Genomic DNA, 12,080 nt, shown 5'->3' with positions numbered 1-12,080 from the left:
ACATCACGGTGGGCCCACGTAGCATCCTTTCTCAGGAACGGAAGGCTTTAGCAGGAAATCCGCGTCCTCCTACGCACTACAAAATAACGACACAAGAGCACCAACGGCCCAAATTCATCAAAGACGCCCAACTTTCAGTCGACGGTATTGAAATCTAAAAAGAGCAAGCCCCACAAAGCGAACCGCTTGGATTCCTAACACGAGTGGGAACACGTGCGAGAATCAAGTAGACTCGTGTGCGAGTGGTCTAGTGTAGATATCTCTATAAAATCAATGCCTTGGCCCCACTCTTCTTTCTCTATCTTTGAAATCGGGTCTTCCTTGAGCAATGAAAGAAGTTGCTCTGATATGACCAACCCCTTTTTCCTTCTCTCTCTTTTCTCTTCACAGCCTTGTAAGATTATATTAAAAAAGAAAAGAAAAGAAAAAATATCTTTACATGAAAATTTCATTTTTCAATTTTTATTATTTATTTTTTTATTTGGGTATTTTTGTTTAGGTGGAAAGATCGAAGAACCAATCTGATTCCGGTCGTAGATCTCAATTTCCTTGAAGATCATGATTGATCCGGAGCAAAAAGGTAGGAAGGTAGGATTTTTTTTTTTTTTTTTTGAATTTCAGATCTCTGTGTTTTGATTTCTGTTACGCTGCGTTGGTTGATCCAATGATCTGTAGACGTGAAGCGATTTTGTTTGATTTTTAATGGATTTTTGGACTTGGGTTTTGGATTTCATGCTTTTTAGGATTTTTTATTTTATTTTATTTGTGTGTGTGGAGGAATTAAATGATCAGCGACCGCAGACATGGGCCAGTGGATTAATGTTCCGAACCGTTGATCTATGAGGGTGCTACAGTAGAAAACTCCTAGATTGGAAGATGCTTTAGGTTTCCAATGTTTAGTCTTTTTTTTTAATTTTTTATTTTTTAAAATTCTTTTAATTCATTTCCATTGGAATTTTTATAGTTTCTGTGTAATTTTCTCACTGATTGTTCCAGTGGGATATTTTTTGGGGCATGGTCTGTCAGTCTAGGCACCAACCAGACCAACGGTCTGGATCGCTGATCATAGATCACACTTGCGTGGACTAGGGCCTGAGGACACGTCAAGTCCATATTCGTCCCCACTTTGTTGTAAAACAGCTCTGATGAGGCATTGATTTTATTGAAAATAGAGGGAAATACAAGAGAGCAGAACTTTCCAAATGGATTGCTTTTTTTTTTTTTTGGTATAGTTTAATGAATCTTCTAATATGCTGATTCAAATAAAAGTATTGAAAATTTTATTTGTCAGAGTTTATTTTGGATCTTGTTTGTTTGGTAGTCGATTCTTTTGATTGTGATATAAATTTTGACATTATTGGCCTTAGAGTGAAAAGTCCGCAATTTTTTATGGGACTGAAGTTTTAGGATAAGACGTTAATGGGTTGAGAAGTATGTGAGGCTTTTCTTTGGATTTCTCAATTGATTAATAGGTTCTGCTTTTCTCCTTTTAGAATCAACTGTGATTGGAGAATTTTTTGGAGGTTAATTCAATTTGAGGGTTCTTCCCCACAATGGCATTGAGTAAAAAAAGAAAAAGGAAGGAAAAAAAAGCACTATTATTACAATGGCATTGAGTAAAAAAAGAAAAAAACCACTATTATTATTTCTTGATCTTATTTCATGCTCAGGTCTTGTTTAGCAATTACACTGTTGACATCATTTGTTCAGAACTTTCTGTTTGTGGACAGCACTTAACCATTGTGCTAAGGTGCGGTGTGGGGTGTGGCCAAATTGGCATGTGGGTCTTGTTTGGGAATCATAAATTGTTCCGTTCCTTGCTATTTTGTGCTGCCAACTACTTAAGCATAGCCTTTCACGTCTGTGGGTGCTCCGTGCTTAGCGGTTTTGCTGGTACCTGTCCATCTCTGACCCTACTTTTCTTGCTTGGCCTCTGGGGCATTTCTTAGTTGTCTTAGGGATCAATAATGGGTGTGACATTCTAGTGGCCATTCTAGTATGTAAGTGTTGTCAATGCATGGCTGGTTCCAAGAGCAGTGGGCCACACCTTCCTAGGCCAAATAATCGGCAAAGAACATTGGCTTCTCTAGGATAATATTGAAAGAAAGTGAAGGACAGAGATTAATCCTTTATCCTGCAAAAAAAAAAAAAAGAAAAAAAGAAAAAAAAAGAAAAAACAGAGAAAAAACAGAGAAAAAGACAAAGAAAGAAGATCAATCCTTTGATTTCATTGAGTAATTTTTCACTCCCATGGAACCGACTTAAACCTTAATGGAAAACTCATTGGAGTAGAAAGCCCCCCTGTTAGATGATGGAGCCCAATTATGCTCATCAGGTTTGGTCAATGATAGAAATACTGCATCAAGAACATCTAGGATTTCTTTAAACATTAGTTTTTTATTTTATTTTTTATTTTTAAAAATAATTCCATCAAGCTTCTGCCAAAGCTCATGTTCCAACCCACCTTGCCTCCTAAAACTCTGTAATGCTCCTTAATCTTTGTAAACTTGGTGGTAATTTAAGCGAATGTGATTCCCCACCTGTATATCCTCCCAAAATTTAATTCTTCCCCATTTCCTACTAAAAAATGAATTCTTCACTTCTCGTCTTTGTAGGTCTTGCCAATGCTGTTTGCCCCATCACTGAATTTGGAAATCCCCTTCCAAGTATAGAATCCTCTTCCACTTGTAACCCCACCTGAATTCCAACCTTTCACTGAGATGCCATATTTCATGTCCCTCAATTAAGCACCATTTCCTTTTCCAAATCTTGACCACCACTTGGGACAAACAACCCAATTCTTTTCACGAATTCTACCAATGCTGATACTGCCTTCAACTTTTAGTCTTTTTATTTTGCTTGAAAGGTGACCTTCAACTTTTAGTCTTTGCACCTCATACCAACTTTTGAGATGGAACTTGTCACCTTCTCTCCCTTTCCAAAGAAATTTTCTTTGAATCTTCTCAAGTTTCTTTCCAACCACTATTGGGAGAGGTAAGATGGTGGCGAATTTGTGAGAGTCATGGGAGTGATTCGGATGCCAAATACGATTTTTCCCCCCAAAGATGCTAATTTCTTCTAAAGCCTTTCGACAACTGGATCCCAAGTGGATTTAACTCTCAGGTTAGTCCTAGCAAACCAAGATACTTTTAAGCGGAGAAACTTCACTTTACAACACTTTTATTCAATAAAATTTCCATCTTTCAAAAAAAAGAAAGACAAAAAAGAAGAAAAGCTACCCTCCTGAGAAAGGAAGGTGTTGTTGCCACCCTTGCCACAACACTTTTTATGAAGTTTATTTTTGGAAAATAAACTGCCTCAAAGTAATGAAGAATGAGCATGATGGCCCGAATTTGGTCATTTTGGCATTGCAGAAGATAAAGAGTGTCATTAGCGAATTGGAGATGAGAGATGGCAATTTTTGCGCTCGATATCTCTTTAGTACATACTAATTTGCCATAATCCCTCCTTGAGAATTGTCCTTTGGGTAGTATCCTCTTGCAATATCACCTTGCTCTTCTTCTGTATCAATTGCTTCAATCTTAGATAAAATATTGTTCTTTCTTTCCTCAAAAATGCCAAATTCCTTTTTGTTCCATTCCTTGATTTTCTTCTTTTGAACCGATATCCCTCCCAACCTCGTGCCACATTGACACCACACACACTCTACCCTCTTGAAAAAATCAGGTCATTCATGCCACCTTTGGTTTCAAATGTCATCCAATATAACTCAATATCCTCCAGGTTGTGTTGGTTTCGGTCCACAGTGAAACGAGTCACCAGACTGATACAGACAGAAGCATGACAAAAACTGATTCATACGGGACTGAAATGGGTCTATTCGGGTTGATTCATACGGGTTTCGGAAAACCAAACAGGCCCTTACCAATTTTTCCTGGTTGTTGGACCACGTGAAGCAGTCCCTTCGTGTCAAAAGTATCTATTAGATTATTTTGGGCATTGATCTCACAAAAGCCCTGCATATTGACATTGATCGGGTAACTTCCCATCTTTTTAAAGGAAAAGTGAATTGTCTTAACATCTCTGCCTATGCACCGTGGCAAGTACCAACAAGCTATTGACCCAGAATTCTCCCCTTCTACTAGCATAAAGGGATATACATTAGTTGCAACACAACCCACTGGAAGTCATCAGTCTTTGAGATGCACTTGATCAATATTGAGAAAGTGCCTTTCGAGTCTTGTAATTCTCGGAGTTCCCCATTCCAAATTGTCAACGAGCCTTCAGACTCGTCAATAGCCTGGTAATAGAGACCAACAATCTGCTTTCCTATACCTTTTATCCAAGAAGCTCAATTTTTCACTTGATGCTGTGAAGGACTACCTCGATCTTCCTTTTTGTCGCAAAACTTTGAATGGGTAATCTCTTTCCGGGCAAGCCGATTTCCCTTAAATTCCAAGTGCTGCTTTCCATTCATTTTGATCAAAGATCGACTCGTGAAAAATAGCTCCTCCCTAATTTCTTATATTTTTTACTAGGCTCATGAGATTTTTTTTTTTTCTTCCTATTATTGTTTTAAGCACTGCATTGGTCTTCTTGAAAGCAATTTGAGCATTCATTTTTGCTGTATTAGAGACTGGAGATGAATTAGGATTTTTGGGGGTAGTGGAAAATGTAGCTCGGTGGATTTGGAGATTTTGTCAAGTTGTATTTAAGGTTTGAAAATTTTAAGGGTTTTGATAAATTTGTGATTTTGGATTGGGGAATTGTTGAAATTGGAAAATTTAGGGTTAGGATTTGGGAAAATTGGGAAATTAGGGTTTGGGATTGGGAAATTCAGGGAAAATTGGTGATTTGGGGTTTTGGTCTACAAGAGGGATTTGGACTTTTACAAAGTTTGGGTTTCTAGGTTTGGGAAATTTGGTGAATTAGAAATTCTATTGTTTTGTGGATTTATTAGAACATTTGAGTAGGTGTGAGTTGGAAGTGGTTAACTATTAAAAAATCAATATGCATCTACATGTACTATTTATGATATAAAAAATTGCAATTGGATTCTCCACGTGTTCGCTTATGTTCGCCTAGGCATTTCAAGCATTCTTGGGGAGGCACTTGCACTTGATGTGCACATGTTCCCTTTGATCACACTGGTTCCAATTCATGTTGATTTTCAGATTTAATGCATCAGTTCTCTGTGCCCTGAACTCTGCCTGCCTATGGTCTCCTGATCTCTTTGTTGTTTTGGTGGAATACTTTGCCATTGATATTAATTTTGATCCCCTCTTCTTATTGGTTAGTAGATTCAATCCCCTTAACAAATATTGCAACATCTGAACTCTTCTTCTTGCCATTGGTATTAATTTCGATTCTCTCTTCTTCTTGACATTAATTCGTCACAAATGCCACTCAGAGGGATGAATTCAAGAGAATATTGCAACATTTTCCCAAAATGATGGTCCAGATTACAGAGATTCGGAAGACAATCAGCTTTAGGATTTTCCCTATTTTTGTGTTCCTTCGTTTGGCCTCCCTGAAACAAAAAACTCTCATTGGAAGTAGGATGGATGAAAGGCCTTTTATTTTAAGTTCTATTTGGAAATTGGTGTTGTATGCACTATGCAATCATGTGGGAATGTGGAAGAATTTGAACATTTCAGAGCTTTGGTTGAGATGATTAAGAGGAAGATTTCTTTTCATGATTTTGGGCTTGGCAATGTCGAACCCTGAAATTAGTAGGGTCTCTCTTTCTAACATCCTCATCATTTGGGATTTCATTCTCAGGTGACCTCCTTAAATCATACACTGTTCTTTTTTTTTTTTTTTTGTCTCCCTCCATTTGGGTCAGGTGTTGTGTGTGCTTCTAAGAATTGTGTTTTGCCCTTTTCTTTTTGTGGGATGATTTCTTATCACCTTGCTTGATATTTGTTGTTTTTCCTGTTTTCTTTAATAAAGCTGTATTGCCATGGACAAGAAAGAAGAAACGAAAAGAAAAAGAAAAGAAAAAGCAGGAAAAAACTCTTCACTGAATTAGCTAGATGTCATTGCGTGTGAGACATTAGGGGTCTCACATGCATTCTCGCTCAAGTTGAATAAATTGGGTGAGAAAGGGTTGGGAATATCTTGCAAGAAAAAGACAGTCCTTTCTCAGGGCTGGCTATTTGAAATTCAAAAAAGCTGAGGGATGGCTCCTTGTAGTTGCTTTGGGTGGGGCTTGTAAGTAGGGGATGCATTTCTTTACTTCTTGGAGGGCTAGTAGATGGCAACACATGTCCCTGCCTGTAAGGCATGTGAGACTGTTGTCTTTTGAGGTGGAGACAGATGGTCATCTAGATTGGAAACAGGATTTTAGATGGTTGCCATGTCACCTCTGTCCTCAGCGTCTTTGTCATTGTTGCCATGTCTAAACTATTGGAAAAATAGCCTGTCCAAGCTCTGGAGCTTTGCCTTTCACTAGGTAGAGGAGAAGGTAGATGTTCGGCGGCAGCTCTTCATAAAACATTCACCAATCTACCATTTAGAAGCCAAACTCAGTTTGCTGGGAGAAAGGCTAGGATTGATGAGTTATTGATTTTTTATTTATTTTATTTTTTTATGGCTTTTGTGCAGTTTAATTTTTTTTCCTTTCTATCAATTCATTGTTTTTTACTCCTTTTGAGTTATGATATTGAGTGGACCTCCATGTCTGATGGTGGTGTCACATGCCTGCCCGCCCCCACCCCCCCCCCCCCCCCCCCCTCTCTCTCAGTTTTATGTTTCTAGGTGTGATTTTTCAACATGAGTAAACTGTCATGACCCAAATTTGTTGGGGTACTTGGCGTGTATATCAGACCCGAGATCCACGCCATGACTTGTACACTAAGCGTATATAAGTTATTTGATATGTTTACACAAGATTACCTAACTAGTAGTACTTACACAATCTAGGTTCCATTCATACTCAGCCACATCACATGAATTAGAAGCCAACCATTCATTTCAATCATCAATTATTAACGTAGCTAACGACCCTCCCATTCAGAGTCTTATGCAACTAAATGTTAAATAATCTAGCAAATCTACAAAGTAAATCTTGTCCAATAATTTTGAAAGAAAACAAATTAAGAATATCAAATGGAACTAAAATGATAATCATGGCTAGTCCAGGGCAGTAGCTTCTTCCTTTGTCAAGTAGGGCCATGTGTCCCTTGTGTCCTTTTCTGGCTCGACTACATCCTCCTATTCTTGAGCCACTGGCTCATTCTCAATCATATCTGTACGGTTTTACATCAATACAAGGTAAGTTGGCCAGGTCTAGTGAGAAGTCCTGGTATCGTTCTTCACATCAAATTAGAATAGAGTAACAACAATCATATACAATATAAGTTTAGTAGGAAATGCAAATGATATGTAATGCGCGAACACATGAATGCTACAAGTGGGAATTCGTCCACTTGCTTGAGTTGGAAACCCGTTAACCTGCATCTGTCCCTTAGCAGGCTTCTACCACTTGGTAGGCGTGGGCAAGACCCGCATCTACTCCTCGAGTGAGCTTTCACTAGGATAATGGGCTTATGGTAGCGATTCTACTAGGTATACCATCCAGGGAGGTCCTCCAGGAATTCAGCACATGTTGCGCATTCAATGATGGATGCAAAAGCATGATATAACAGTCGTGAATGATATATCATTTGATCATTTCCATTCCCAGGTTTGAATTACCACAATTCCATATTATCCAATGATATCAGTAAGACATTTAGCTCTTAGGTAACATTGTATTAAAATTACAACATAAATTACTTCAACATAATAATCAGATAACAAGATATATTCATACAGAAAATCAAACCATGAATTATATGTCACGCCCCAGACTCGGTAACCGGACTCACAAGGAACCCGATGGCTGGTTCTGGCCGCAACAGCCTTCGTAGTACCCCATTCTCGGCTCCTGAGGCAGGTTCCGATCCTGGGATCCTACAAGGAGGATTTTCGTAATCGTATATCCATTCCAATACGAACATACCAAAGATCACAACAAGTAAATCTCAGAAATAACAAAAGCACACATTGTAAAATCCACTATGAATTTGAACCTTTCAAGTACAAGGCTAAAAGGAAATACACCTGATGACAAAAGAAGGAAAGAAGATCTGCGACACTGGTCCTCAACTCAACTCCTATCCAAGCTCTGCCGCTACGACGCCGACCTAGGATCTCCTGCATGCGTCAATCGTGCATAAGCTTATAGAAAGCTTAGAGGGTGGTGAAAGTGTGTAACAATGGTGCGCAGAAGAATAATAGGAGATACAGAAGGGAAACATGATCAATGCCAATAGCACTAGCCTTACTAAGGTTAAGCCATGAATGAAGCCATACCAAGGCTATACAATGCAACAAGGCTTATATTGCCGACACCAATGCAATGCAAAGTGATGCCAATGCTTATAACCAGACCACATATCCAATAGAGTTCCATCATAAGGAATATCATCGGGGTCTGATACACTACAGGATGACTGCCGCTGTCAAGACCGCACAGTCAACGAGCGTAAGAGACCACATTGCCCGACTGTGGACAGTCAATCACCACCAAGGCTCGACGGTAGCGGACCCATTCACGAGCTGGTCAGACTCAGCCTAGCCATGCCCTCTCACTCAGGCGGATAAGGCCACATCCCATCTCAACCGACTACACGACAGTGGGAGACGCAGCCTAACGGTGTAAGGCACTCGGGTGCTCATGATTTTCACTCGGTCACGACGTTGATGTGTCTTCTATGTACCTTTAAGGTTTAGGGGCTTTCACCCAGGGATATCCTATGCACCCCAAATGCTCAAATAATATATTTCCGGTGTCCACATACAATCATCCACGAATATACTAGTGGAGGCAAGGCTCTGATGAAGCAAGGGCGATAATGTCCATGAGATGCGATGCCAGATGCATAAGTCACGCATACCAATCATGCACCAGCTCTAAACATTCAATGTGCATAAGAGGGGAACTCCATCTCTCTATCATATCAACCCAATGCCCACACACAAATGCAATCCAATAACTCAATGATGCATATGGGTCATGAGGGTGTGCCATATGGCGATGATGACTTAGAACATACTCCTTCCTAAGGAGGGAATCAAGTCTAGGTACTTAGACAATTAATCTAAGGAACAAACCTCTAGTGGGGGCCCGATACTTTGGGATAGCCCACAAGGCAAAGAAGGGCCATATATAAGCCTAAAGGAATAAGTGGTCCTATCAAGGGTCCAAGGTGGGCCTTCAACCACCTATAACAGTCCCATGGGCCTACCTTAGGGCCACCAAGGAGGACATCTAACCTCAATTGGGTCCTAAAAGGGCAGCCCGCTACTACTCAAATATGAAGCAAGGCCTAGGGCCTAAGGCAATCCATGGCGTAGTGGGCTATACTCAAAGCCCAACTCATAGGCAGTATGGTGGGCCCTCAAGCAAGGTTTGGGCCCAACCATAAAGGTCACAAATCCACATATTGTGGTGGGCCTAGTGGGCAGCCCGATAATCCAATCATATGGCAATTTCTATGCTTTATCCAAGTGAGTTGGGCCTCACAACTTGGCCCAAGTACAAGGTTATTTGGTGGGCAACCAAGGGCCCAACTACTTACACATTATGGGCCTCAAACCCATCACAATAAGTAGTGAGATACAGGTCCAAAGTTCAAGGGACCTAACTAGAAGATTCCAAGATAAATGGGCCTACAAAGTCCAACCAAAACTATGAACATAGATCCAAAATAAAATCCAATTGAGGTGGGCCTCCAAGTAAACATGAATGAAGCCTAAAGACATTTTAGAGAATGACAATCTTATGTGCATAATCCATCCTTAATCTGGTGGGCCATGCTGCCCCAAAACAGGCTATTAGGGGCAGCCAGTTTAGGCACATTCCTGAATTTCCAGCTCACCTATTTTTGGGCCTGCTGGAGCCCAACAATAAATAATATAAATTAGGTATATGTTCCCTGGTGGCCCACACATCTCTGTGGGTCCCACCAGGTGGGAGGACTGGATTACACAAAAAACAGGTGAACCATGCTGCTGGAACGAAAGTCCAGCAGTGGTCCAATGAGCCTGGGTGTCCCAAGGGTAGACGGACCTATGGGCCTGGGCAATTGGCCCGAAACTCATCCAAATGGGTCCCAAAAATGGATGCCACTGAGGGAGATGGCCATGACCCACATGGATCATAAATGGATGGACGGTGGGGATAACAAATACATTAATGGTGGGCCCACAAGGAGGGGTGGGCGACCAACCATGGCTGGACGCCCCAGCCTGGGCATCCCAGCCTGGTGGGCCGGTCCAGCCCGCACCACGATTGGCACAGGGGTCTGTTGGCCCCAAAAATTTGCAGGTAGGTCCTACCATGGGTGGGCCACACCTTTGTAAAATCTCACAATTTTAGGATTTACAGAAATATTTTAATTAATTTAAGGAATTCAAACTGTCAAGAAAATCTGCCAAGTGTAGAACTTTGATAGACCCTGATCTGAGCCTCTAATGGGGTGGATCAATGGCCTCAGAAAATTTGGAAAAAATAGGTTTTAGGTCCCCTCATATATGTACTATAAGGTGGGGTCCACGGATGTGGCCCACTAGTGGAAAAATTATTTTATAATTAAGGATTTCCACTCTGATAAGTTGCTAGAAACAGTCCAGAAATTTCAGGCTAACCACCTCACTTGGGCCACACCTTTGGGGCCTCAATCGGGGTCGGATAGGGCTGAAATTTGGGGGACATCAAGATGAGATCCCCACATTTAAGAAAAACATATTTGATGGGTACAAAAGGTCCCCCGATCAGTCCCAAATTCAAGCCCAAAGTTCAACAAAAATCTACCCAAAAATTTTAGACAGCAATACATGCATGGAATAAAATAAATGTATGGGCCTATTAAGGAAGGGATTGGCCCATAAATTGGGTGTCATGGCCCACCCTAGTGGGCCCCACAATTGTCCAGAACAAACTCCCAAATTCCCACCCTTGCATGAACATTTAAGGTGACGAAAAGGGGCATCTAAACCATGGTATAGGTTGAGTATAGATGTCCCTTCCTTACTGGGCTTTTCTGGGCAATCCAGGTCCACTAAGTGGACCACACATAATGTCATTAGATTACAAGAGAAGGAAAGAGAAGGAAGAGCATCTGGCCATCAGGGGAGGGCTTCGCCATTATTGAGCCGTCCCTACACAATCACAACCACAAAAAACAATATAAACACATTGTACAACACAGATCTTGTGACGCATGGCCTCGATCTTTGAGATGAATGGTTGGGATGCCATCCCAGCCACATGCGAGGGTCTAGATGACCCATCATACCTAGAGAAATAGGGGAAATCCCCATGCAAGGGGTCCATCAAGGGAAGAATCCCATGCATGGACATGCATGTACAATGTGGGCCTCATGGCCACATCTAGATGATTGTGTAGGATCTCCACCATTAATTGGTGGGTCCTACACATCCAAATGAAAGAGATGAAAGAGACTACATGAGGAAGAAAAAGCTACATGAAGAAGAGAAAGGATATACTTGATGAAGAAAGCACCCACCTAGATCAACCTTGAAACTTACATCGCCATTATCTAGAGGCTCCAAGCAACATGGATCAAAGGCTAAGATCAAGTGAGAAGGGATAGATGAGGAGGTATTTTAAGGAGAAGGGATTGTAGAAAATGGGGGAGGGGAGAGATGAAGGTGTAGAGAGAAATGAGAGAGAGAGAGAGAGAGAGAGAGAGAGAGAGAGAGAGAGAGAGAGACTTTTAAGCCTTGTAATGATGAGTTCTCTCTCTTAGGCAATGATGGTGGCCTATAGGCTTGCCTTACCTCCTAAGTTGTCCGCGATCGACGATGTGTTCCATGTTTCTATGTTGCGAAAGTGTGGGTCGGACACCAGTCCTGTGATTGATTGGTAGTCACTCGAGGTCTGTGAGGATGCTCCTTACATTGAGCAGCCCATTTGTATTCTTGATCGGAAGGAGCAGGTTTTCAGGACCAAGGTCATTCCCTTGGTGAAGGTGCAGTGGGGTTATCATTCGGAGGCCGAGGCATCTTGGGAACGCGAGGCCGAGATTAGAGAGCGCTATCCCCATTT

At 41.1% G+C, this 12,080-nt stretch overlaps 1 protein-coding gene across 4 annotated transcripts in view; it reads left to right on the top strand.

The window, feature by feature from the left end:
• The first annotated feature begins 251 nt into the window (after positions 1–251).
• Positions 252–12,080, top strand: part of LOC131228008 (uncharacterized) — a 39,241-nt gene continuing 27,412 nt past the window's right edge. Inside the window, exons 1-2 of one of the 4 annotated variants that reach the window (XM_058223821.1) lie at positions 252–394; positions 500–580. In XM_058223821.1, coding sequence (XP_058079804.1) covers positions 559–580 — 22 coding nt within the window. In that variant the 5' untranslated portion in view covers positions 252–394; positions 500–558. Of the gene's footprint in view, positions 395–493; positions 589–12,080 lie in introns of those variants that run through there. The other 3 variants (XM_058223820.1, XM_058223822.1, XM_058223823.1) reach the window with 3 other exon arrangements.

The sequence above is a fragment of the Magnolia sinica genome, chromosome 15, assembly GCF_029962835.1.
Source record: "Magnolia sinica isolate HGM2019 chromosome 15, MsV1, whole genome shotgun sequence".
NCBI lineage: Eukaryota > Viridiplantae > Streptophyta > Magnoliopsida > Magnoliales > Magnoliaceae > Magnolia > Magnolia sinica.
The sequence above is the reverse complement of the archived record's forward strand: the minus strand, read 5'-3'. Positions and strand labels throughout refer to the sequence as shown.